The 27,166-nt window shown below is 54.7% G+C and overlaps 1 protein-coding gene and 1 pseudogene across 7 annotated transcripts in view; one reads left to right on the top strand and one right to left on the bottom strand.

Annotated features, from left to right (window-relative positions):
* Window positions 1–7,948: 7,948 nt before the first annotated feature.
* Window positions 7,949–27,166, bottom strand: part of PLXNB1 (plexin B1) — a 28,383-nt gene continuing 9,165 nt past the window's right edge. For 5 of the 7 annotated variants that reach the window (XM_081525703.1, XM_081525699.1, XM_081525704.1 and 2 more), the window contains 29 exons: window positions 26,976–27,084; window positions 25,859–26,545; window positions 25,544–25,666; window positions 24,651–24,773; window positions 24,190–24,283; window positions 23,931–24,103; window positions 23,632–23,783; window positions 21,593–21,698; window positions 21,275–21,411; window positions 20,818–20,994; window positions 20,257–20,428; window positions 19,844–20,086; window positions 18,104–18,280; window positions 17,877–18,025; window positions 17,318–17,418; window positions 17,005–17,222; window positions 16,682–16,860; window positions 16,474–16,540; window positions 16,137–16,283; window positions 15,170–15,338; window positions 14,790–14,893; window positions 14,626–14,710; window positions 14,226–14,398; window positions 13,917–14,077; window positions 13,659–13,806; window positions 11,468–11,532; window positions 11,251–11,326; window positions 10,171–10,245; window positions 7,949–8,705 (listed from right to left, as the gene is read on the bottom strand). In XM_081525703.1, coding sequence (XP_081381829.1) covers window positions 8,601–8,705; window positions 10,171–10,245; window positions 11,251–11,326; window positions 11,468–11,532; window positions 13,659–13,806; window positions 13,917–14,077; window positions 14,226–14,398; window positions 14,626–14,710; window positions 14,790–14,893; window positions 15,170–15,338; window positions 16,137–16,283; window positions 16,474–16,540; window positions 16,682–16,860; window positions 17,005–17,222; window positions 17,318–17,418; window positions 17,877–18,025; window positions 18,104–18,280; window positions 19,844–20,086; window positions 20,257–20,428; window positions 20,818–20,994; window positions 21,275–21,411; window positions 21,593–21,698; window positions 23,632–23,783; window positions 23,931–24,103; window positions 24,190–24,283; window positions 24,651–24,773; window positions 25,544–25,666; window positions 25,859–26,545; window positions 26,976–27,084 — 4,495 coding nt within the window. In that variant the 3' untranslated portion in view covers window positions 7,949–8,600. Of the gene's footprint in view, window positions 8,706–10,170; window positions 10,246–11,250; window positions 11,327–11,467; window positions 11,533–13,658; window positions 13,807–13,916; window positions 14,078–14,225; window positions 14,411–14,625; window positions 14,711–14,789; window positions 14,894–15,169; window positions 15,339–16,136; window positions 16,284–16,473; window positions 16,541–16,681; window positions 16,861–17,004; window positions 17,223–17,317; window positions 17,419–17,876; window positions 18,026–18,103; window positions 18,281–19,843; window positions 20,087–20,256; window positions 20,429–20,817; window positions 20,995–21,274; window positions 21,412–21,592; window positions 21,699–23,631; window positions 23,784–23,930; window positions 24,104–24,189; window positions 24,284–24,650; window positions 24,774–25,543; window positions 25,667–25,858; window positions 26,546–26,975; window positions 27,085–27,166 lie in introns of all 7 variants that reach the window. The other 2 variants (XM_081525697.1, XM_081525698.1) reach the window with 1 other exon arrangement.
* LOC145520834 (large ribosomal subunit protein eL36 pseudogene) lies at window positions 25,009–25,294 on the top strand (annotated as a pseudogene).

Below are 27,166 nucleotides of genomic sequence, written 5' to 3'. Positions count from 1 at the left end.
ATAATATATTATATATATTATATTATATAATTACATTACATGTATATTATATTTAATATATATTATATATATAAATATATATCATTATATATACTATATATATACACTATATTGTTATATAATAGATATTAAATAATATAATTATATTACATAAATGTAGAATTACATATATATACTATATACATATATACATAAATATATATACATATATAGCATGTATATAATATATAATACGTATTATATACAATGTATACTTATATATCTATTATATATTATATATATATAATATATAATTATATATATATAATTACATTACATATATATTATATATATAATATATATGTAAATATATATCATATATTATATATACATATTATATATATACTATATATAGTGATATAATATATAATTATATATTACATAAATATATAATTACATATATATACCTATATACATACATAAAAATATATAAAAATGTATATATAATATACATGTAATTATATGGTTTAATATATTATACTATATAATTTAATATGTATAATATGTATACATATATATGGATATATAATATATAAAACAGTTATATTACAATATATCTAATATAATTATGTTATATATATTATATATGTAATGGTATTAGATAATGTGTATATTATATATACATTATAATGTGTATATATCATATATATGTAATATAATATTATATAATATAAATGTATAGTAGATATATAATATATAATATACAATATATAATATATAATATATAGACATATAATATATGTAATATATAATATATATTATAATATAATATATAAATTATATATCTATTAAATCTATAATATATATGTACAATATAAGATATAATATATGATATTATATATCCTATATTATTAATATTAATAATATTATATATAAGATATATTATAGATTATATATATATCTTATAATATATATATATATCTTTTATGTATATATGATATCAGTTCGCTTCAGTTCAGTCGCTCAGTCGTGTCCGACTCTTTGCGACCCCATGGACTGTATCCTATCTGGCTCCACAAATCTAAAGAAAATTGAAATTTCATTAAAGAAAATAAATGGAAACAAATGCCAGCTGCGTTTCCCTCTGGCCATGTGGCTCTCGCATCACATCCACCTGAGTAGGCTTGGGTCTCAAGGCTTGACTGTTCCAGGGCTGAGGAAGCTGGGGTGCATGGCAGCCAATAAAGCCCCCCGTGATATTCAAGTGCCTGGTCTTGTCCCCAGGGACCTCCAACTCCAGAACCAGGCCAGCCCTCCCACAGCTACTGCAAGTCCGTGTGTGTGTGGTCTGCAAGTCTACAGCACCGCAAAACTGCGGGACGTTCTGGACTTGAGGAGCTGTGAAAAGTCACCCGTATTTTGATACGTCCTGGTGGTGGTGGTCCCGCTTTCAGCCTCCTTTCTTAAAGTCCCTCCACCAACTTATGGCAGCACCCCCAGCAAAGCACCTTTCTGGAGTTAAGGTTTGGCTGGCGGGTGAAGGATAAGGAAGAAGTAGTTAGACACAAGGCCTTGGATGTTTCCTCGGGCAATTTGCTTCTAATTTACAGCCCAGGAACTCAACTTTCTTTCACCAGGGCTCTGATTGCCCCGGGGACCAGAGCTGGGCCTGAAGAAATGCTGCCATCTTGTGGCCATTTCTGGTAATGACAACTTGAAACCAGTGCTTAAAAATACTTAATACTCTCAAGGCCTGTGGGGCTCAAAATGACCCCTAAGCTTGAGAAATAGCTTGCGGTAGGTAATACTAAGAGAATTTCAATCAGTGAGGACTTTCAAAAGCCCATTTCAAGAATTAAATTCTAGCATTCTTAAAAAATAAAAAAATGAACACGAGAAGTCTTCACCATTCCTAATATGTAAGGAAATGCAAATCAAAGTGATGATGAGGTATCACCTGACAGTAGTCACCACAAAGTACAAATGGAATGCTGCAGAGTCCATGGAGAAAAGGAACCTGCTATGGTGTTTCTGGGAATATAAACTAATAACATTCACTATACAGAAGGCTACAGAGGTGGCATCGAGAACTAAAACAAGAGTCATCATGCGATCTGGCAATCCCACTCTTAGGTGCACCTCCAGAGGAAACTATCCATCAAAGGCATGTGCACACCAACGTCTCCTGCAGCACTGTTTACAACAGTCAGGGCATGCAAGCGTCTAAAATATCCATCCACACACCAACGGATACAGAAGGTGTGCTGCGTACATACAGTGGACCATTACTCAGCCATAAAAACAATAAAATCATGCCATCTGTGGCAAACTGGATGGATCTGAAGATCACATTAAGTCACACAAAGTAAGACACATATCTTTTGATATCACTGATAGAAGAGATTGAAGAATGGATACAAATGAACTAGTTCCCAAACAGAAATAGACTCACTGACTCAGGAAACAAATTTAGACTCACCAAAGGGAAAGAGGGCAAGGAGTGATACAAATGAAAAGGTTTTGATTAAAACATACTTGGAAATACATCTTATATATGTATATATACATAGTCTATCTATATAAGATATATAGATATAGTACAAAAGATAAGCGAGAACCAGATCAATACCACATGGAAATCTCTTCCAGCACTCTGTAATAACCTATATGAAAGCATAATCTGAAAAACAATGCATGTATGTGTAGTTTTAACTGTATCATATTGCTGTATATCTCACATACATATCACACTGTAAACCAACTCTAATAGAAAACAGAAATTCCTTTAAAAGAAAATAACTAGAACCACATTCCTACTCTAGTCCCCCCAGGCCTCGGTGACCTGGGCTGCTGTCACATCCTTGCAGCCTGAGCAGGCTTGGGTCCCAGGGCTGGACTGTCACGGGGCTGAGTGAGCCGGGGTGTATGTGGCCGCCAGTGAGCCCCCCATGATACTCAAGTGCCTGGTCCTGTCTTCATGGGACCCCAAACTCTAGATCCAGGCCGGCCCTCCCACAGCTACTGCAAGCCCTACAGCACCCCAAAACTGGTGGACGCTCTGGACTAGAAGATCTGTGAAAAGTCTCCCTTTTTTTCCCATCGCTCCTTGGGGGATTCCCGCTTTCAGCCTCCTTTTTGGAGTCCCTCCACCAAGTTATGGGCTTCCCTGGTAGCTCAGATGGTAAAGCGTCTGCCTACAATGCAGGAGACCCGGGTTCGATCCCTGGGTTGGTAAGATCCCCTGGAGAAGGAAATGGCAACCCACTCCAGTATTCTTGCCTGGAGAATTCCATGGACTGAGGAGCCTGGTGGGCTACAGTCCATGGGGTTGCAAAGAGTCGGACACGACTGAGCAACTTCACTTCCACCAAGTTATGGCAGCATCCCCAGCAAAGCACCCTTCTGGAGTTAAGGTTTGGCTGTGGGTGAAGCTTAAGAGAGTAGTGAGACACAGCCCTTGGGTGTTTCTTCTAGCAATTTGCACGCTAATTTACAACCCGGGAACCCGACTTTCGTTCACTAAGGCTCTGATTGCCGCAGGGTCCAGAGCTGGGTCTGAAGAAATGCTGCCATCTTGTGGCCGTTTCTGGTAATGACAACTTGAAAATCAGTGCTTCGAGTATTAAGTCACTCAGTCTATTCTACTCTCTGTGACCCCATGGACTGTAGCCCACCAAGCTCCTCTGTCCATGGAATTCTCCAGTCAAGAATACTGGAGTAGGTAGCCATTCCCTTCTCCCAGGAATCTTCCCTCCCCAGGGATCGAACCCGGGACTCTTGCATTGCAGGCAGATTCTTTACCATCTGAGCCAAGGACAACTTGAAAACCAGTGCTTAAGGACAGTTAGTATTCACATGGCCTTGGGAGCGCTCGGTGAGCCCTATGCTTGAGAAATAGCCTGAAGGAGGTAATAGTAAGAGAATTCCAATCAGAGATGACTTTCAAAAGCCAATTTCAAGTTAATTTTAGCATCAATAAAAAGTAACAACATACATGGGAAGGTCTTCCCCATTCCTAATCATTAAATAAGCGCAAAGCAAACCGACGATCAGGTTATCATCTGACAGCAGTCAGCACAAAGTCTACAAATAATCAATGCTGGAGAGGCCATGGGGAAAAGGGAACCCTCCTATGCTGCTGATGGAACGTAGATTGCTAACAGTCACTATAAAAAATGCTACAGAGGTGGCATCAAGAACTAAACCATCAATGACCATACCATCCAGTAATCCCACTCTTAAGCGTACATTCAGAGAAACCCATCTTTCAAAAAGATATGTGCACCCCAACATCCACTGCGACACTACAACAGCCAAGGCATGAAGCATCCAAAATGTTCATTCACCAATGGATAAAGAAGGTGGACTACATACATACAGATGGACGATTACTCAGGCACAAAAAAGAATATCATCCCACCTGGGCCAACCTGGATGGATCCGGAGAGGATCACTCTGAGTAAGTCAGACTGAAACAGGCAAACATCCCATGATACCATGTCAAAGTGAGATGGAATAAAGGATACAAATGAACTAGTCTACCAAATAGAAACAGACACTCTACTTAGAGTAGAGACTTAAGGTTACCAAAGGGGAAAGCTTGGGTGGAGGGATAAAAGTAGCCTGGATTAACATACACACACTACTATATATAAAACAGATAATCAACAATGACCTTCTGTGTATTACAGGAACCTCTACTCAATATTCTGTGATAAGCTATAAGTTAAAAAAATCTGAAATAGAATGCATCTACCTATATATGTAATCAATCCTTTACTGTATACCTTAAACTAGCAGAAAATTGTATATCAACTATACTGCGATAAAAATTTAACATTAAGTATGTAAGTAAATAAATAAGTCAGCTTACAAACAAACTTCTTTGCACAGCAAAGGCATCCATAAATACACTGTAGACAGTCTATGGTATAAGGAAAGTATTTGCAAAAGCTGTAACCTACAAAGCATTAATTTCCAAAATATACCAAGATCTCATACAGCTCAACATCAGAAAAAGAATGCAATCAAAAAATGGGCAGAAGACCTAAATAGATATTTCATCAAGGAAGACATCCAGATTACCAACAGGCACATGAGAAGACAGCCAATATGCAAATAAAAACAACTAAAGTATCACTTCGCATTGGTCAGAACGACCAACATCAAAAAGTCTGTCAACAATAAAGACACATGTATCCCATTGTTCATTGCAGCACTATTTACAATAGCTAGAACATGGAAGCAACCTAGATGCCCATCGACAGATGAATGGATAAAGTTGTGGTACATATACACAATGGAATATTACTCAGCCATAAAAAGGAACACATTTGAGTCAGTTCTGATGAGGTGGATGACTCTAGAACTTATTATACAGAATGAAGTGAGTCAGAAAGAGAAAGATAAATATTGTATTTTAACACATATATATGGAATCTAGAAAAATGGTACTGAAGAATTTATTTACAGGGCAGCAACGGAGAAACAGACAAAGAGAATAGACTTATGGACATGGGGAGAGAGGAGGAGAGGGTGAGATGTATGGAAAGAGTAACATGGAAACTTATATTATCATATGTAAAATAGGTAGCCAAAGGGAATTTGTCATATGGCTCAGGAAACTCAAACAGAGGCTCTGTATCAACCTAGAGGAGTGGGATGGGGAGGGAGATGGGAGGGAGGTTCAAAGGGGGATATATGAATACCTATGGCTGATTCATGTTGAGGTTTGACAGAAAACAATAAAATTCTGTAAAGCAATTATCCTTCAATTAAAAAATAATTTTTTAAAAAAGTCTATCAACAATAAATGCTGGAAAGGTAATGAGGAAATGGGAACATACCCAGATTGTGGGTGGAAATAGAAACTGGCGCAGGCACTACAGAGAATGTTATGGAGGTCAATCAAAAAATGAAAAATAGAGTTATCATATGGTCCATCAGTCACACTCCTGGGCATTGATCCAGAAAAAATGAAAAATCTAATTCTAAAAGATACACTCACCCCAATGTTCATATGTTCATAACAGCACAATTTACAATAACCAGCAATGTAAATGTTCCTGAACAGATGAATGTATACAGAAAATGTGGTGTGTGCATGTGTATATATATATATATATATATATATATATGTATATACACACATATATACATATACATGGGCTTCCCTGATAGCTCAGTTGGTAAAGAATCTGCCTGCAATGCAGGAGACCCTGGTTCAATTCCTGGGTCAGGAAGATCCACTGGAGAAGGGATAGGCTATCCACTCCAGTATTCTTGGGCTTCCCTTGTGGCTCAGCTGGTAAAGAATCTGCCTGCAATGTGGGAGACCTGGATTGAACCCTGGGTTGAGAAGATCCCCTGGAGAAGGGAACAGCTACCCACTCGAGTATTCTGGCCTGGAGAACTCCATGGACTGTATAGTCCATGGGGGTAGCAAAGAGTTGGACATGACTGAGTGACTTTCACTTTCATACATACACACACATGCTGGAGTATTACTCGGCCATGAAGAATAAAATAATGCCATTTTTAGCAACAAGGATGGACCTTGAGATTATCATCCTGAGAGAAGTGAGTCAAAGACAAATATCGTATGATATCACTTATATGAGGAATTTTTAAGTCATGGAAATGATCCTATTTATAAAATCGAAACAGACTCATAGACATAGAAAACAAAGTTATGGTTACCCAAAGGGAAAGGAGGAAGGGATAAATTAAGACTTGGGGATTAAAAGATACATATTTCTATATATAAAATAAAAAAGACTTAACTATATAGCATGGGGAACTATATTCAGTATCTCATAAAAACCTATAATGGAAAGAATCTAAATATATATATATATCACTTTGCTGTAGACATGAAACATTACAAATCAACTATACTTCAACAAAAGAAATAGTGCTCCTGGGTCTTCTAACTGGACAATTACTCCAATATTTAAGTTGGTGCCAGTTCTTTTAATAAAGTAAGTCACTCCCTAGACTCTTTAAGGTGTCCCCAGTGATGAGAAATGAAGGTCTCTTGCATGCTGTTTGTGGGAAATATAATACATGAGGGTAAATGTGTTATCATCCTTTCATAATTTACAAGATAAAAAATATTTAAAAAATGGAATATGTGAGGGCACTTTTGCAATCTTGCTCAGAAAACAGTTAGGGAAAGACTGATCAACCTGAATGACAAGTGCCTTACACTGACACTGTGGCCAAGACTCAAGTGGAAATCCTTAAGTTGTGTCAGGTTTAGAATGTCCACTTGCAGCCATGGTGTTTGAATGAAGACTTAGAAGTTCCTGTCTTACTGCACAGGTTTTATGTTCTCTGTGAGGGCCGAGACCTTGAAGTGTTCCATATGCAGGACGTGTTCCACACTTACAGCTTCAGATGTGCGGGTACACGGTTTTCTCCTCCCCACATCCCTCACCTACCTTGTTCCAGACCTCCTGGAACCTGCAGAGGTCGGAGTCCCCGACAGAGACACGAGTCTATCGCAGCACCCAAGATGCTTTGACTCAGAAGACAATCCACTGACCACGAGCCCAGAGAATACCGCAGGCTACAGGGGTTCAGGGAATCTAGAAACTACCGAGGAAAAGAACCCGAAGACCCACTCTGCCTGGAGTTCATGACATTGATGCCATCCTTTCCCAACAAACCAACAGGCATGGAGAAGTGTGAACACCCAAACTGCAGACAAGGCAGGTCTGCGTCAAGTGCCCACAGACCGCTCCACCTTGGGCTTCAGGCCCCTCCAGCCCCATCCTGGGTGGGATCTCACTTCCTTCACAGCAGCTTTGACCCCAGCAAGCCTGGCCCAGGAGTCAAGGAAAGCCCAGCCCGCCCTGTATTCCAGAGCCTTCCATGGGGGCCGGAGGCTGCAGACCCCACCTCCCCCTGGTTCCTGCCAGGCACGGGCGCCACCGTCCAACAAAGGGAGGCTGGGCCAAGCGCAATCTCAGACACCAGACAGTGTGTTATCCTTTAATGAAGAACCGGGTGAGTGGGGCCCCCATTCTCCTGCAGGCCCCCCCTTCAGCAGACACCCCTCACTATTGGCGGCCTCGGTGGCAGGGTGGCCCTGAGGCAGCCAGCCCTGCTGAGGGGTGAGTAGGCAGTGGCCTTGAAAGGCATTAGTCTCTCGGACCCAGGAACGTGGCAGCAGCAACAAGGCCGGAGGCGGCTGATGAGGTCAGGGCTGGTGGAGCAGGAGGGCAGGACGGGAAGTGGGGACTCTCCTCCTTTCTCTCTGGATCTCCCTGGGACGGAGGCCAGCGCTCACAACAGTTCAGTCTCTCCAGGGGCTGGAGGCCCTTCCGGCCCGTCCCTGGAAGCCCTTAGTCCTCGGGTCCCTGCAGACTGACATCACATAGGCAACAGCCCACAGGGTCACCGGGCGCGGGCAGCAGACCGGGCACCACGCCACCAGCCTCAAGGCCCCCGGCCTGCGAGGTGAGTCCATCAGGGCCAGAGCCACCAGGAGACCGGGAGGCACCTTCCACTAACTCTGCTGCTCAGGCACTACGGGATCTAAGAAGGCGGTCTCTCCCGCGTAGTCCCGGGGCTGTCCAGGCAGGGCTGGGGCACGGTTGGCCCGCGCTCTCCAGAGCCTACAGATCCGTGACCTTGTTTTCCACGGCCGCTGCGATCTGCTGGAGCCGATAGCCCAGCTGCATCTTCTGGGCCGTGCCATCCTCCTCCAGGGCAGTGATGATCTGAAACACAGAGACCAGCTCGAAAGGGGGAGGCGGCCAGACTCCCGTCTGCCTTTTCCCAGACGTCCACAGGCCTTCTCAGCTGCACTGCAGTTGAGGGTAGGGGCCCGAGAAATCCTGCGCTGCCTCACTTACTTCCTCAGGGCCCATTTTCAGTGGAGGCCAGCCTCGCCCTTCCCCACAAGCCCCCTGGAAGCCCAGCTCCACCCATCCTGGCTCCTCATCCACCAGCCAACAAGCAAATCTGAGTTCCCATGTGCCAGGTGTAGGGCAAGGAGCGGAGACCCGGTGGTGACGACAGATACAATCCCTGGTGTAGTGGGGCTCGTTGGAGAGGAGACAGCTACTGACCAAACACGGATGGGCGGGGGGGGGGGGGGGGCGGTGCGCTGCCGCAGAGGGAAGGGCGGGGACAGGAGGGCTTGCTGGCCACGCCTCCACCGGGGGGGGGGGCGGACACAGGCCCATCTCCCCCACACAAGGCCGTGGCACCTGGAAGTCACGCTTGCACACCACGCATTTGCTCAATGCCTGTCTCCACTCCAGGCCTGGGCCAGGAGGCAGGGTCCTCATGTCTCAACAGCAACAGCTACATCCCTGGGGCCACACAAATGTCTGGGTAGACGATTCCAGCAGGCGCTCAGTGGGCTGACTGGTGGACACTCTGATCCTGAGGCCTAGCCCAGAATCCCCCCACTGGCTCCATCATGTCCTCACCTGCCCCAAACCCTACGTCTAGACCCTCTTCTCTGTCTGCACCTGCAGCCCAGCCAGGCCCACGCCCACAGATGGCCTACACAGCACACGGCCACGTGAGGCCTCAGGTAGGGGTCTGAGCGATGGCAAGCCAGTCAGTTTTAGTCGCTCTGTCGTATCCAACTCTTTATAACCCCTTGGACTGTAGCCCACCAGGCTCCTCTGTCCATGGGAGTCTCCAGGCAAGAATGCTGCAGCGGGTAGCCATTCCCTTCGCCAAGGAATCTTCCCAACCCAGGGATCGAACCCAGGTCTCCTGCATTGCAGGCAGATTCTTTACTGTCTGAGTCACCAGGGAAGCCCTGGCTAAGTGAGTGGTCCATCAACTGGATTTTTCAACCCTGGAGGGTATGTGAATGAATTTTACAGTCCCTGGGGAGTCGGGGAGAGGGGGTGACTCTCAGTCAGTGCATGGTTGGGGCCGACGTGGCTGCTGTGTGTCCCACCCCAGCACGCCCTGCACACCATCTCCAGGCCCTGCTAGACCCCCAGCCACCCCAGCCGCCAGGCCCAGGAGCCCTGCCAAGGGGCCCGGATGGGGAGGGCGGTAGCAGGTAAGAGTTAGACCGATACCAGGAAGCACCCGGCAAGAACAAACACCTCCCGAGCCCACCGCTCAGTGCCTGGGGGAGACCTGGAGGCCCCATGCTTGAGCCCCAGAGCCAACCGCCCACTCACGTCATTCTGACCACCCCCAGGTTCTGCTCACCTGGTCATAGTATTTGTTGATATACTTGTAGAGCTCATGCAGGGCCACTCGAGCCCCCAGGTCTCCAGAGTAGTTCTAGGAGGAGGAGAGACAAGAGGTTTTAGAGCTAAGAGGTCCTGCCAGCCCCTAGAGGAGGCCCAGGACCCCAGGGACGGGGAGTGGGGAAGAGTGGGTTGGGAGGTAGAGGAAGGAACAGAGCCTGGCATCGGGGAAGCGGAGCCCCTCTCTAGATGAGGGGATGCCAGGCTCAGCTGGGGACAGGATAGAACCAAAAAGGGCCTCCTTGGTGGAGAGACCCCGGCTCTGCAGTTCTACCAGGCCCTGGGGTCTCCACTGGGATCCTGCCTCTCTCCCCCTCCAGGCTCCAGCTGGGACCCTCTGTCACCCCAGGGGACTGCAGAGCCCAGCAGGATGGATGCTGCTTACAGCCTGTGACCCAGCCCCGTTCTGCTCTGACCTCACTCGAGTCTGTCCTGAGGTCACACCTGGGCCCCTCCCTGGGGACCTCTCTGAGCCTCAGCCTCATCTTCAGGACAATGGAGTCGATGTCTCCTAACTTGTAGAGCTCTTCTATGAGTCCAGTGAGAGGGAATCAAAGCACCCACAGCAACACCCCCAACTGTAGCTGCTATTATTACTGTGATTGTGATCTTCATCATCTTGGTTTCCGATTTAACATCATTCATAAATTCCCCAGAGTGCGTGTTTGGGGGCTATTTTAGGAGTAGGTGGGGGCACGTCTACACTGCCCAGGAATCAGAGCAGTAGGATGTGGACAGGCTGGGCCAGACGGTCCTGGGGTTCAATCCCCGCCTCCTCGCTGCCTGGGAACCATGGTCCACAAACTCTGAAGGGCTGCAGACATCGTAACACCCAGCTGAGTCAGATCAGGTGGTAGTTGCGGGGACAAGACCCTGCTGCTCTCTGATGAGATTCTGGGAGCCCTGGTATTTTACAGAGGCAGTGGGAACACTCTTCGGAGGCCCCCAGGACTTCCCTGCAAGGGAGCAGTGTGAAGCAGGCAGGACCCTTGGGGCAGAAGGCCTGTGCCCAACCCAAGAAGCAGAAGGAGGGCTGTACCCGAGACAGCTCAGCCAGGATGGAGTTCATTTCTTGATCACTGGCGGGGATGGTCTGTCTGATGTCTGCGTAGTACCTACCAGAGATTAGGGGTCCAGAAGTCACTAGGGAAACAAACCCTCCCTCACCCCACCAGGCCCACCCTGGGGCCTCCGCTGTAAACACCCACCCATCCATCCACTGGTTATCTTCCAGACCCAACTCCTTTCCCTCATACCTTTCCACCATCCGTTTGTACCGGGGAATATCACGAGCATACAGAAGTTTGTTGATGGGGGAGTCCTGGGTGCCAGCAGGTGAGCAGTGAAAGCAAAGGATGAGAGCCCTGTTAGGGTGACCGGCTGTCCCCCTGTTCCCAGCACTGCTTCAGTTTTACAACTAAGTCCCCAGCCTTCCCTGGTGGCTCAATGGTAAGGACTCTGCCTGCCAATGCAGGAGACGCAGGTTCCATCCCTGATCTGGGAAGATTCCCCCCATGCCTCAGGGCAACTAACCCCCTGCACCACAACTCCTGATCCTGTGCTCTAGAGCCCGGGAGCCGCAACTACTGAGCCCACGTGCTGCAACAAGACCGGGCGCCCTAGAGCCCCTGCTCCCCAACAGGAGACGCCACCGCAGCAAGAGGCCCACACACTGCACCCCACTTGCTGCAACCAGGGAAAAGCCCACACAGCGAGGAAGACCCAGCACAGCCGAAAATAGATAAATAAGATGAACACAAATTAAAAGAAAACTAAGTCCTGAATCACAGGAAACCTCCTCAGTCCCAGGCAGGCCGGACGGTTGGTCACCCCGGCTCCTTCCTTCCATCACCCCTCCCCCGATGTCCCACCTCTGCCGTCATCACCTTGAGCTTCAACCCCTCTCTCTCCAAGGTCATCTCTCAGCTCCACGTGCCCCCACCCAGACCTGGCAGGGAACTGGCGAGCCGCGTGGAGCCCTAACACTGCTTCTCCGTGTGCTGTCTATTCTCCACGGACTCATTTTAAAACTCAGGAAACTAACCCGGAAATTTAATTACATTGCCCCAGACCATCTCACTCGTGCGTGGCTGAGCTGGGATTTAAAGCAGGTCTCTCTCCAAGGGACCTCGGAGGGGCCCACAATCTAACAGGACCAGACACATCCTCTACCGCTGCACTGGGCTCCAGTCCCAGTTCTGTCCCGGGGGCTGCGGACAGCACACTTCCGTTCTCGGGACCTGCTGCCTCATCCTACAGCTGCGAGGAGGGCGGGGCAAGACTGCAGCGCCCGCTGAGAGCCAGGGCCTGAGACCAGATGCCTGCTTCTCAGCCACTCTCTGCGGGGGGGCCCTTGGCATCCCGGTTTGCACTAATCCTGACTCACCCAGGAAGCACCTGCAGTACTGCCGGGAAGCAGGGGCTGTGTGAGGATCAGACATCAGAACCGGACACCAGAGAACACACACCCTGGAGGGGACCCCTGGGGCCCGGTGTAGCCCTGTGGGTCTCAGCTCTTTGTGGGAAGAGTGATGAGAGCTCACAGACCAAAAAAATAGCTCCCAACAGACAGCTCTACAGATTGGAGCCTTCCATCTCGTTTCTTCATACAGGGCTAGAGACAGACCTCTCAAGAGGTCCCAGGCCAACTGTGGCCCAGGGGACCAGGCTAAGCAGAGTCCGATCACAGGCCTGAGGAGCCACGAGGGTCCTCCCTGCTGGGTACCTGTGCAGTCCCGGTGGGGACCCTGTATCAGTCACGGACTCTCTGGGTTCTGACCACTGTGACAACTGACCTGCACCCTCTGCGGCACCAGGCAGCCGCGGTCACCTCTCCCTCCGTGCTTCCTGGCTCCCTATCCGCACATCCCTGCTCGCCTGGCCCTTCCCGGACTCTCCCCCTCGTACTGCCCTGGCTGGTGGAAACCTCCTCTGCTGCCCTTGGAATCCAGCCCCCCACACAGCCTGGAGATGCTCAGAGATTACAGAATCCACGTCTCCGCCTAGAAACTGCGTGGTGGCCCCTCCTCCAAGTCTGAGCTCACGACAGCCAGAGGCCCAGGAGCCCAGGGGGCCCCTCCTTCTTCCTCATCCCCCACATCCAACCCACAGCTCCTGCCAGCCCTGTACCCTCTCGTTGCAGCTTGAACACGGCCACTGTTCATCCCAGGGCCTCTTGCCACACCCACCAGCACCTGCTGCCTTGTCTTGACACTGAATTGGCACACGTGGCCCCGGCCCTTGGTACATCACAAGGCTGAGGCACGGCTACCTCCCAGGGAGCCAAGGGACAAAGCCTGGCCCAGGGCCGGGGTCAAAGGCCTCCCATATCCTCCTCCCTGACATCCTCCAGAAAGCCCGGAATCGGCGAGCGCGCACAGCATGGTCCATCCCCAGCCAGGCCGCCCCCCGCCGCCCCGCCCTCCCGGTTCACCCCGACCGGCTCACCCGGCCCAGCTTGTGGTCAGCCAGGGTGCAGGCGTCCATGAAGGTCTGGGCGATGACCAGGAGCACCGCGTCCATGTTGTCGGATGTCTGCACGTCGAACACAAACTGCGGGTTTTTGATTATGTTGATCCAGAACCTCAGGGGCAAGCTGCAAGGGGTGGGGTGGGCGGGAATGGGAAGGTGGCCGATGAACAGCATGCCGGGAGGCCGGAGGGGACCCCACACCGAGCAGGCCCACCCGGCCCGCCCAGCCCCCACCTGTTGGTCTTCCAGATGTGGACGGTGTCCTGGTCCGAGATGCCATGCTGCTGGGCCTGCTCGTCCAGCAGGTCGAAGAAGTACTTTATGGCGAGCGGCACCGGGCGGCTGGTGCTGAGAATCACCTGGAACAGGTCATCCACGAACTTCTGCAGGGTCCCCTGTGGGCGGGGTGGGGAGACACACAGGAAGTGCGGTCAGCAGGGGACCTCTGCCTGGCCTGACCTCAGCCGCCTCGTGACACCACATGAGCCCCGCACGCCCCACCCCCCATCCCACTGCCTGTCCTGTCCCTGCCCTGAGTGCCACCTTCATGGACAGCAGGCGTGTCAGGTAGATCTCTGGTATGGCCTTGGCCCGCTCCCGCTCCCCGCCCCGAAGGCTGCCCCTCCGAGGCCTGGGCGGCTCCGGCTCCTCGCTGGGCTTCACCAGGTGCCAGGGCCGGATGCCCCCCTCGTCCACATCCTCCAGCATCGGGGTCCCTGTGCCAAGACCTTACAGCTTGTCACCCCTCATCAGTGTCCCCTGCCCTAGGCCCCCGGGGTCCTGCCAACGCCCAGCAGTGTGGGGGCACCAGCCCTCCCAACCCCCGGGTGGAAGGGAAGCCCACCCTGAGATCCAGAGGACCTTCTCCCATTACTGGACACCGGGCAAACCAAGGGCAGAGGACTGTGATGCGGGGAGGTGGGGCGGGGGGATAGGTACTCACTCTCTCCTGGTACATAATCCTGGCTTTCCCGGAGGACGTGCTTGGTGAGGCAGGGCACAAGGGCCACAGTTGCTCCGTCGGGGACCTGCTGACCACAGTTGGTGACCCCTCCGCCAGCCCGCCCCACCGCCCCCCCACTCCTGCTCAGCTCCCACCCCTCCCACCTTGTAATGCTGCAAGGTGTTCAGGCGCCTCCACAGACCCTGGATCTCAGATGTCACGTCCTCGTCAGAAAGAATGAGATGCCCAGCCACCCCAGACCGCCACTCTGCAGGGACAAGGCGGGCTCGGTCCAGGGCTTTCAGAACACCCTTCCTGCAGCGGGCGCTGTCCCCTCTTCCCAGAGGCACTGGCCCCTCTGTAAAGAGCAACCTCGCCCAACTTCTCGGAAGACCAGAAACAGGGGCCCCTACCAGGCGCTAGGTCATCCCTGCAGAGTCCACCCCCTCCCCCCACCCCGCGCCCCGGTGATGAAATGACCCTGCAGGTCTAGGGCCAGCCCTAGCCTCAGGGTACCCAGACCACTGTTCCCTTCCACCCTTACCGACATCCAGGGTGCGGGGATCTGGCCGCTGGGCAAGGGGCATTCCTTTATAAAGCTGATCCAGCATTTTCTCCTTGGCCTGGGAGATGGTGTCACAGTCCAGGACCTTCACGGGCACGCCCTGGGCTTCTCCCGCTCCAGGCCCCACAGCCAGCAGCGCATTCAAGGTCTATGCGTGACACATGGGAGCAGTCAGGGCTCACAGCACACATGGGATGACCAAGATGTCAAGGCCAAGGACGGGGACAACCCATGAGGAAGCCACTGCCTCTGACCTCCAGGCACCACACAGTCACCCACTCGTGTCTCTTCACCTGCCTGCGTCCCCACTGACAGCGTCGCCCTCCACCCTGTGCCCAGTGCACTAGTGTCTGTTGGGTGAACGGCAGAAAAAAAACGGGAGAGCACCAGTCCCTCTGCACTCAGATCCCCAGGCTCCTTGGCTCAGCCGGTCAGGCTGAGGAACCTAAGAAAACCTGCGTAAGAAGTGGAGTCCCTGCCAGCTGGCCAGAGGAGCAGGTAGGCCGAGTCTGAATGGGATTTTCCCCAAAGGAACTCCACCCAGGGCACGAAGGGGAAAGCAAACCTAGAGGGGAATGATGGGCAGATCTGCCAGGGTGACTCCCAGCCTGGTGGGCTCAGCTGCACCTCTGGCTGAGACAGTCAGGCAGACACTCAGGCCCTGACACAGCAACTCCCCAGATCCTGGCTGTGGGTACCCTGACTCCATCCCAAACCTGGGGAACCTCTGAGCCCCAAATCTTCAAGGTCTGGCCCTCAAGCCTCTATCCTGTAGCCAGCCGGAAGTTAGGCTGGCTCCAATCAGGTGCAGGCAATCACACGTGGTCACTCTGCTCACCCTTATGGGAGACTGACTCACCAGCAGGCATGCATGTGCATGCGTGTGTGTGTACAAACACACACAACACACACACACTCTCTCTCTCTCTCTCTCTCTCTCTCTCACCAGAGGCCGGTACTCCACATCCTCTCGGAGCAGGCGGTTGTCATTCAGGGTGTATTTGGCTTTGCCGGTCACACTGTCTACTGGCCCTTTGTCCACTTGATGCTTAATTCCACGGAAAAGCATGTACAAAGGCTCCCCTACTGCGTCCTGAGGGAGCAGCAGGCAGTGAGGGCTCCCGGGGCGGGTGACAAGCACAAGGAAGGGACAGGATGCAGGCCACAGAAGGCTAAAGGTGACTCAGGACGTGCTGGGCAGGGGCGTGCGGGGCAAGAAGCTGTGCAGGTCAGAGTCCCGACCCTCCCTGGAGGGGAGCCCCGTCCGCCTCTGCCTTGCTCACCCTCACGAAAGTGTAGAGGCAGATGGACATCCAATTAGTGAGCAGCTTCTCCACTACGGTCTCTGTCCTGGGATGACAAGGAGGAGGGGAGGGCAGAGTCAGCAGGTGGGGGGTGGTGGCGCTAGGGCTGTCTACGGGCCTGACTCAGGTCTTGGCTCCCGCTGTCCCCGGCCGCCCGGCCCCCGTGGCTGCGGGCGCGCACACAGACCTGCGCAGCATCAGCTTGGGGTTCTTGGCCACGTACTGGGCCACCAGGTCACTAAGCAGGGTCCGCAGGATGTCGGTGAAGTACTCCAGCTTTCCATGCAGTGCCACGGTGAGCAGAGATGCCACGTAGGCGCGGTCCCGGGCTGAGAAGGTGCGCTGGCTCTCTAGGGTGTGGATGAACTGGCGCCAGGGAGAGGGGACAACGGGTGGGCAGGGAGGGCAGATTCAGAAACGGAGGGACTGAGAAGGGGAGGGGCCGGAGGGCTCGGGGACTCCCTCCCCACCCCTGGAGGGTCGGGATGGAGGGGCCAGAGGGGCTGGCACCTTGGTCAAGAAGAGCTTGCTGTTGAGCAGGTTGGACAGCTGCCCCAGCCCCTGCTCCACGGTGGGGCGCCTGCTCTCAGGCACGCCCAGGTCCCGGTGCAAGGGCGACTCCTGGTGCCCAGGGAAGAAGACCCTCTCGGCATACACCTTGTAGTCAAGGAAGGGGATGCCACTGCCCAGAAGGTCACTGGTGAGGTCGGTCATCTCGGTCATCAGGTCTGTGGAGCAGAAGAGGCAGGTGTGGGCGCAGATCCCAGGAGACGGGAGCAGGCTGGGCGCAGAGCCCTGGGGCGCCGGGCCTGGGCAGCCTCACCTGTGAACTCCTTCTTGCAGCGGTCCCGCACGCTGCTCTCCAGGTTCTCCAGTTGGATCTGCACTTTCTTATAGTCCCTCAGGGCCTGCTTGCTCTTCCTCCTGCTCAGCACCAAGGTCAAGGCAGGGAAGGCCGGGGGAGGCCTGAGCCCTTGCAGGGTCCCACCAGGCCCAGGCCCACCCCAGGCTAACCCAGCCATACCCAGCAAGCCAGGGTCTGGTTAGAATAATTCAGCCTGTCCCATCCCAGGCAAGTCACTGCCAGCCTCGCCCGGGGATCAGTAAACTGTAACAGGGCCAAATCTGGCCCCTGGCCGGCTTTTGTAGATAAAGATTTGTTGGAACACAGCCATGCTTGTGTGATTGTGCACTGTCTGTAGCTGCTGCCGGGCTGTAAGGGCAGAGCTGAGCCACTGCTGCTGAGACCGCCTGGCCCACAAAGCCCAGAATAGTCTCCTGCCCTTTCTAGGAGGCGTTTGCAGACCAGTGGTCTAGTGTGCCCCTTCCCAATCCAGCCACCGTGCTCCCTGCCCAGCCCAGCCACACCTGGCTATACTCACCTGTACATAAGGACAATGATGATGACACCCAGAGCCAGGAGAGAGGTGCCCACGCCCAAGCCCACCTGGGCTGCCATGGGAAAAGCCACGGGGCTCTCGCCATCATACTGCACGTGGCCCAGCGAGAAACGAAGGTTCCCCATCTGCACCTGCAAGGGGAGCCCCCTGTGAGCGTGGGGTCAGCGCACGCCCTGGGCCCGCCCCAGCCCAGCGCTTTGCCCACTGACCGTGAACTCGGGCAAGGCGTCGGGCGCCTCCCGGAGGGCATGGTGCCGGGGAAGGGGCTGCTCCATAGGGGGCTCGCAGTACAGGTGGTGTCGGGTCAGCGTCTTCACCACGCACGGGCCGTCCCCAATCAGGGCCACCACCTCCTCCTTGGACATGGCGAGGTCCAGATTCTCCCCCTGGAACACGGGGTCACCGATCGGTCACTCAGAACTCTTCCCTAAAGGGAGGAGCTGATGGTCACTCAGATCCTCTCTCCCCAGATGCGGGAAGGACGGTCCCGAGACCCACACGCAGGAGGAGGGTTCATGGCGTCTCGGTGCTTCTTGCCCTGTACATGGGGTGACAACCTCATGATGTTTTCCACGCTGCCTCCTGACCTTTTCTGCCCATCTCTATCCTCCTTACTTTTCCTGGAAAAGTCTTAAACTTTTCCAGAGCTAAAAATCTGGATAACAGGACTTGCCTGGTGGTCCAGAGGATGGGAACCTGCCTGCCAATGCAGGAGACATGGGTTTAATCCCTGGTCCAGGAAGATTCCACATGCCACGGAGCAACTAAAGCCCGTGGACCACAACCACGGAGCCCCTGTGCCCCAACTACTGGGGCCCATGTGCCATGCAACAGCCGTGGGGGGAGCTTGTGATGAGAGGCCTGAGTCCCACAACCACAAAGAGTGGCCCCCACTCTCTGCAACTGGGGGGAGTCTGCACAGAACAAAGAAGACCCAGCACAATCAAAAACAAATATAGGGACTTCCCTGGTGGTCCAGTGGCTGAGACTCCGTGCTCCCAATGCCAGGGGCCCGGGTTCCATCCCGGATCGGGGAACTAGATCCCACATGATGCAACTAAGAGTTCACATATCGCAACTAACAAATCTGAATGCTGCAACAAAGACTGAAGATCCTACCATGCCGCAACTAAGACCAGATGCGGTCAAATAAATTAATAAATATTTTTTAAAAATAAATAAATAGACATAATGTTTTTAAAAAGGATGTAATGATCTGTGGGACAAAAAAAGAGGAATCCACATGCCAATGCAGGGGACATGAATTCAATCCCTGGTCTGGAACAATTCCACATGCCGTGGAGCAATTAAACCCACAACTTCTGAGCCCATGAGACCTACAGTCCGTGCTCTGCAACAAGAGAAGCCACCGCGATGAGAAGCCCGTGCACTCCAACTAGAAAGTTAGCCCCCACTTGCTGCAACTAGGGAAATCCCATGTAGCAACGAAGACCCAGCACAGCCAAAAAAAAAAAAACAAACATTTAAAAAGTCTGGAGAACATAAAGCTGGGCCCAAATCCTGCCCAGGGACCTAAAGCAGCAGAGCCCCAGTGGTGTCTGCTGGCTCACTGGGTGGGCAATGATGGGCTGCCTACCTAAGGCCTTTCAGGGTCCTCCCCTACTACGTGTGTCAGAACATGCGCCAAGTATGTGTCCGCACGAGACAGGCTGCCAAACGGCAATCAGCCCAGGCACCTGCTGTGTACCTGGCTGCCATAGCGTGTGCCAAGTCATTTGCATATTGTTATTCAGACACCTGCCAGGGAGCGTGTCAGGACCCCGGCCAGGTGTGTCAATCCAGGCACCCCACCACCAGCCCCCCCAGCAGCCACCGGGTCCAGGCCCTGGCCCCTGCTCTGCTGTCGTGCCGTCTCTGCCATACACAGCAGTACTGCCCAGCAAAGTGAAGGGTCTTGGGGCCCCAGCCAGTGCCATCTGTAGCCATACCTCCACAGAGAGCACACTCCCAGGCTTGTGCCGGAACGGTGCGCTGGGGTCCTCGGGGTTGAGGGGCTGCAGGGTGGGGTCAGCCTCATAGGAGAAGGGCGTGGGGTTCAGGGTCGCAAAGTCAAAGACCAGGTTGTCAAGGATAAATTCCACACGGACCCAGGGGTCCTCGGGCAGGCCTGGGAGGGCCGGCGTGCGGCATGTGATGAGCTGGGAGGAGTTCACGTGGCAAGGCTCCTCAAACTAAGGCAGAGGGAGGGAGCACGGGGAGGGACCGCTGAGGGCACACCCGAGGCGGGGCCAGCCAAGGTGCAGCCACAGCCTCCACTGGTGCCCGCCCCCCACAGCCGTCCAGGGCTGAGCTGGGTGATGGCAAGCCCGGTGCAGGCGGGAGACGCCCATGGGGGTCTTACATGAAGGCCGCCACAGGAGACGCTGGGGGAGCACGCTGTCTCTGGGACCACTCGGCGCCTCCGCTCAAAGCCCTGGCCCGGCCTTGATGCTCTCGTGGCCACGGTCACTCGGATTCTTGGTGTCTGCACCACATCTAAATTCTGGCCACAGACCCGGATCTCACGGCCTCCACTGAAAACACAGCCCAGGAACCACTTGTGGTTCATGCGAACCTTGGGCGCAGCCCAGGCCCCGATGTTAGGTCAGGCCCAACCCAAACCCAAAGTAGGGGCTAACAGAGGACCGATGGTTGCATGGCATCACTGACTCAGTGGACATGAGTTCAAGCAAGCTCTGAGAGATGGTGAAGGACCGGGAAGCCTGGCGTGCTGCAGTCCATGGGGTTGCAAAGAGTCAGACACAACTGAGCGCCTGAACAACATGCCCAAAGCTCCACGACCCCTCTCCCCACCAGCACGGTAGGAGTTGAAGCCCCTACTAGAACCCTACAAAGCCCCGTGGACTGGAGCCGCAAAGACCCTGCTACCACATGCTACGCAGCCGTGCCCTTGACCCAGCACCTGAGGAAGCTCTTGGTGGGACTGGCAGACGTGACATTGGGGTCCGACGTGTACTCGAACTGGCTGTGCTGAAGCCTCCGCTCGGCGGCCCCAAACCACACAGCCACGGGGAGCGTGGCAGGCGTGGGGTGTGGGCTGGTCTCGCATCGCAGCTGCTCGGCCTGCTGCTCCAGCAGCCTGGGGAAGGGAGGCGGGAGTGGTAGGCAGGCCAGGCCAAAGGGGGCTCAGGGGAGGGGGAGTGCAGGACACAGACCCGCTCGGGCCTCAGCTCACTCCCCTTCGGTGACCCTGGAGGCTGCACACCACCTCCTCCCACCCCCGACAACCCCACATCAGGAGAGGCCGGCTGCTTCCTGACTCGGTCCCCATCCCCCTTTCTCCTCTCCCCAGCATGCCACCCACTCCTTCTTCTCCCCGGGGCACAAGGATGGTTGCAGGATGAGGAACCGGCCCTCACAGGTGACAAGGCTGGTCGCCCACCACCACTCGGATGTCCTCCAGCCGCCCGGTCAGAAGCTTGGAGCCGCGCAGAGTGAGGGTGGTACCCCCGGCTCTGGGGCCTCGGGCCGGGAAGACGGACTGCACCTTGGGGTCCTGTGGGAAGGGGAAAGGGCGAAACAGTCAGGCCTGAGACCAGAAACGGGGAGGCAGAGGGAGCCGGATGTAGACCAGAAGGCCCTGGGGTGGGGAGCCCCAAAGGTGAACCAGGGTGGTGGAAGGAGCCACATGAGGGGGTGGCCTGTCAGCAGTCGGTGGGGGCTGGGCAGCCAGGCACCTGGTAGGCAAAGTCACGCTCTGAGATGCCGCGTCCTCTTCCTGGTACCTCCACCGTCACGGCGCCTGCCACCTCCTCCCTGCTGGCCCCGGTGATACACACGAGGCTGTGGGCACAGGGCAAGCTGAGATGCTGGGCCACACTGAGGACCCCTCAAACCGACCCAGCCACCCCCTCCCTGCCCCACTACATCAGGTGGTCTCCCTGCTCCCGATACTGACAGATTCTCTTGCTTTCAAACGAATTCCTTAACAGCTTGCCAGGAGGCTCTGCCATCTAAGAATTAATATTCGTGGTTCGATCCTTCAAGTCCAACCCCAGACCCCCCCTGAGGAGGAGAATTTCTCTCTCCGTGGGGCACAGATTTACCAAGGGACCCTGTAATGCTGGGGGCAGGGGTGAGCTGTGAGTTCAGCAGGCCTGACTGGCGACCTTCACCACGGGGCACAGCACCAGTTACAAGGTGGTGATACTTTGGGACTTCCCTGGTAGTCTAGTGGTAAAGAATCTGCCGTGCAATGGAGGGGGACGCCGGTTCAATCCCTGGTTGGGGAACTGAGATCTCACATGTCTCAGAGCAACTAAACCCATGCACCACAACTACTGAACCTGCACACCACAACTAAAGAGTCCATGAGTCCATGTACCACAAAGAAAGATTCCCAACACAGCTAAATAAATGTGTGTGTGTGTCTGTGTGTCTGTGTGTGTGAGTGTTAGCCGCTCAGTCGTGTCTAACTCTTTGGGACCCCGTGGACCGTAGCCCACCAGGCTCCTCTGACCATGGAATTCTCTAGGCAAGAATACTGGAGTGGGTTGCCATGATCCTCCTCCAGGGGATCTTCCCAACGCAGGGATCGAACCCACAGTTCCGGCATTGCAGGCAGATTCTTTCCCATCTGAGCCACTAGGGAAGCCTGTATGTATGTGTGTATATATATACATATATTAAAAAAAAACAAACACCAAGGTGATATAAACTTGACTCTCCCCCCAGAAAACTTCCGAATGCCTCTCATCAGGTCTGGGGTTGAACGTGAAGGGAAAGTGAACAATCTAAGAAATGAAAAAATGTTAGTTCTCAGCCAGGAAACAGAAGCTTGGGGCCAATTATTCTCCAGAATGTGAAGCCTGCAGTGGCTGGACTCTGACATCTTCACGGTCACTGCAAACACCCCCCAGGGAAGGGAACAACCGAAGTGTGAACTCCCCGGGAGAGGCTTCAGCTGGAATGCATTTTGATCACTTTGTACATCAGTTCAGAAATAACTTTAGTCTCGTGGTCCTAGGATCATTAACAGTCACCCCAAGCTGTTAGTCAAAGTATGTTTAGTACATTCAAGTGGCAAGGACAAGCTCTAGGAAAGTCTTGTTGAAAATCAGACCACGGGGCCTACAGATACAGATCTCTGCAGGAAGTGGAGGAGGTGGTCTGAGGATCTGCCCTGGGGGTTTTGGACCCACTCGCCAGGTAACCCTGACATCCGGCAGGTTGGGGACCTGCAGCTTAGAGATGTCTCCTTGGCCTCGTTCTGTGTGTACCTCTGGGACCCTGTAACTGCCAGCCTGTAAGCTACAAGCTCTGGGAAGGTGGCAGGGGTCCCGGAGCCTGGCACTCAGCAGGTGTATCACAAGTCAACCTTCCCACTGAGGAGCCCGCCCGGGGCAGTGCTTGGGGAAGAAGAGCCAGAGAAGGGGAAGGTCAGCCCCGGAGCACAGCTGTCTGGGATCCGAGGTGCCTACTGCCACAATTATGTCCATAGTCACTTGGAAAGCTGGCTAAGCGCACCTAGGCTGAGCTGGGAAGCAGAGCCGCCTGTCCGCTCTGGGCAGGGACTGGGCTGCAGGCCAGGAACCTGCAGGTTCGTGCACCAAGCCAAGGCCTCCACAGCAACCCCAGCCCTGAGACGCTGTGACCAGAGCCAAGGGAAGCGGGGAGAGGGGAGCGCAGACAAGCTGTGGATGGACGGCGCTCAGCCAGAAAGCCAGCCATGGAGCCCACGGGGTGTCCCTTGCTCCTCTTGGTGCAGCCCGCTCACCTGCTGGACACCTCGTACTCCTGGGCATCCACAGCACAGGGCACTCCAGCCACTCTGACCGTGTCCTGCACGTCCTGCACGTGCTGGCCCAGGTTGGAGCCCCTGATGGTGAGCCGGGTGCCACCGTCTACAGGCCCAGTCAGTGGCTCCACCTGTTCCAGGACAGGGACTGGTCACCTCCACTCACCTGCTGACCCCCGGCAGCCTGGAGAGACAGCCCCAGCCTCTCCCACCTTTCCGCCCCTTGAACCCACAGCAGCCCCACCCCCTCGAAGGGATGCACCAGTATTTCAACTCACTGAGTGGATGAGGGGTGCCGGGCACTGGGTGACCACAGCCTCGGCCTCGCCACAGGCCTCCCGGGCCATGCACTGGGGACGGTCCCCCTTGCACCACACGCAGCCATACTGGGGCAGGGCGGTTTGGCAGCGGCTGCAGTCCTCGTGGCCCACGGAACAGTCATAAAGCACCACTGCGGGGTGGAGAAATGAGAGTGACAGGCAGGCCAGGAACAGCCCTGCTGCCTCCAGCCAGTCCCTGCAGCCCCAGGCAGCTCACCGTGCAGCCCATCCACGCTGTCTACACGCAGACGGCCGGCCCGGCGCAGGAAGAGCCCCACTCGGAGCTCTGGCTGCAGAGCCTCGTAGCTGAGCTGGAGAAACAGGAGGGGGAACAGAGCCTGGGGTTAAGGGAGCCACTGGGCCTAAGGAGAGGGTGGCCAGAGAAAGGATCAAAGTGTGTGTTCCCTTTGTGGGAACACGAAGCCAGAAGTCAGAGGTGGGGTACAGGATCCCCCAGGGCACAGGGTCAGAGGTCAGAGCTGGGGTACAGGATCCCCTGGGGTGCAGGGTCAGAGCAGAACCCCCGGGGCACAGGGTCAGAGGTCAGAGCTCGGGTACCAGGACTCCCTTGGGGTCACACGGTCAGAGAGTAGGCTGGGGTGAGTGGCGCAGCCAGCTGAGCTCGGTAGCCAGCCTTGTGGCCAGCGCGCCCCTGCCCGCCCAGGACTCAGGGTGCACCTGAGGCTGCTGGCATGTGACGTGGCACCGGGGATCTGGAGGCGGCTCACACTCCACCCGGGCCTCAACCACCACCTCTCGGCCCTCCAGCTCCATCACACACTCGTGGTCTCCTGGGCTGTCCTGGGGGCAGAGGACACAGTGGCGGGGCCAGCTTCAGGAGCCGGGCCTGGTGAGCCCCACGGGGCCCCCAGCACGGTCCCTGGGCTGGCATCGAGACTTGAGGTCACGCTTTCCCCTCCTCCCCGGGACTTGTATCTAGTTCGCCGACAGCCAAGGAGGCCGCTGCTTCCTTCTCTGGTGGCTCAGACGGTAAAGAATCTGCCCGCACTCCCGCCACGGCAACCACTGAAGAACAACAGCCACGGCTCTGCGCTACCCTGTGGCCGTGGGCCTCAACAAGGGCCACGAGGTGGCCAAGAATGTAAGCTGCCGCCGCCGCGGGCACCTCACCAAACACACCAAGTTTGTGTGGGACACAACCCGGGAGGCATGCAGCTTCACCCCTTATAAGTGGCGGGCCAGGGAGCTGCTCACGGTCTCCAAGGACAAGGGTGGGGACACGTATCGGTGCTAAGAGGAAGAGAGAGGAGCTGAGCAACATCCCGGCCACCACGAGGAAAGCGGCAGCCAAGAAGGACTGAACCCTTCCCCTCCGTGAACGGTAAATCCAGGAAAAAAAAAAAAGGATCTGACTGCAACACCAAAGGCCTAGGTTCAATCCCTGGGTGGGGAAGATCCCCTGGAGAAGGAAATGGCAACGCACTCCAGTATTCTTGCCTGGGAAATTCCACGGACAGGGGAGGGTGGAGGGTTGCAAAGAGTCAGACACAACTGAGCAACTCACAGACACACACACATACACACACACACACACACGAGGCCACACACACCTGGAAGAGGCGCAGGTTCCGGCCCAGCAGTCGCACTTCTCTCTGCACGTGGACCGGCATCAGGCTAGAGCCCTGCACGCTCTCCACACAAGGGCAGGAGGCTGCCCCCCAGGTCACTTCCTCCTGTGGCCCCAAGCGCAAGGCAGTCTATGGTGCCCACCTGCCGTCACAGCGTCCCCTCCCCAGGTAGAAGCCCAGGGGGCCTGGGCCAGCTCGAGGCGGCAGACCCACCCTCCACCCCATCCCTTGTGGGCAGAATCACGAGGTGGGCCCCCATGCCCTCCCCTGAGGCCTCCTTCCTGGGCCGGGTCTCACCAGCTCCCAGAGCCCAGGGGTGTCGTACTGGTAGTCGAGGCTGGACAGGAGGATGAGCGGGGCGGGAGGGCCCTCGCGCTCAGCAGAGTCTCCATCACCTGAGAGGAGGGTGGAAGTGGAGAAGGCGGGCGTATCACCCCCCGTCCACTCGTCCGCCTCGGGCAGCTCGCCGCCTTCTCTCATGAGCCAGTCCAGAGCGGGCTTCGTGGAGCCAGCGGCCCCTGGGAAAGTGGTGGCGGGGGCAGAGCCAGGGGGGTGGTCCCGGGGGCCCACCGAGGGGAGGACCTCGGGGCCAGGTTCTGCAGGGGCGGGGGGCAGGGCTGCTGCCTCGGAGGGTGGTGGATGCGAGGCTAACAGGTCCTCGGGGGTGGCCAGGGGTCCTAAGGCCGAGGGGGCGGGCACGGCGGGTCCAGGTGTGCTCTGGGTCTGGGGGCTGGGGGAGGCAGGAGGAGGGTCCCCGGGGAAAGGTGACTCCGTGGGAGCCGAGGCAGGGGTGGGGCCGGTTCCTGCCCATGGCCCCCAGGGGCTGAGCGGGGAAGGCCTGGCCCCAGGGGGGACATCAGAGGCTACGGAAGGAGTGTCCACAGGCAGGGTGTCAGGGGCGGGGGTGACCATGGCCTGGGGGGCTGTGGGTGGGAAGGAGGTGGGTGAATCTCGGGCAGGAGGGGCTGGGGAGAGAAGCGGGCTCTGGAGAGGGAGGCAGAGAGGGGCAGGAAGGGCCACTCAGCAGGCAGGCGCAGGAGCAGGCAGCAGGCAGGCAAAGGGTGTGTTAAGAGGAAAGGAGACCAAGGAGAAGAGAGACAAAAACAGCCCATTAATTCTCCAGAGGGGACGGGGTGGGGCGGGGGGCAGGCTACGGGGGCGTCTGTGCTGAGGTGGGGCGCAAGGCCCAGACCTCTCCTGCCTCTCAGCCGCTAACGGCCTCTCCCGAAACAGGTGGGATGCTGACAGCCATCCTCCGGGGAACGGGTCCTACACAGCAGCTCAGGTGCTCATAACAGAGCACCTGGGGCAGGCAGACACACAGAGCCCAGGCCACTGGAGAAACCCTCACGACGGGGACCCCCATGCCCCGCCCCACCCCCCACCCCCGGACCTAGCAAGGCGCCGGGCTCACCTGTCGGCCGACCACCATGGGCCCGGCATCACACGAGGCCTTGTGCGTGCAGAGGTGCTGCCAGACACACCAGTTACACCCCCAGTGGCTGCTCACGCAGGCCTGGCACCTGCACAGAGCACAGCCATGGGGGGCGGGGTCGCCACTGGGCGGCCCGGGGTGGGCGGGCTGGGGGTTGGGGTGAGGAACGC

This window comes from Giraffa tippelskirchi, chromosome 9 (genome assembly GCF_054371585.1).
Source record: "Giraffa tippelskirchi isolate mGirTip1 chromosome 9, T2T-mGirTip1v1.2.pri, whole genome shotgun sequence".
Classification (NCBI taxonomy): Eukaryota; Metazoa; Chordata; class Mammalia; order Artiodactyla; family Giraffidae; genus Giraffa; species Giraffa tippelskirchi.
The sequence above is the reverse complement of the archived record's forward strand: the minus strand, read 5'-3'. Positions and strand labels throughout refer to the sequence as shown.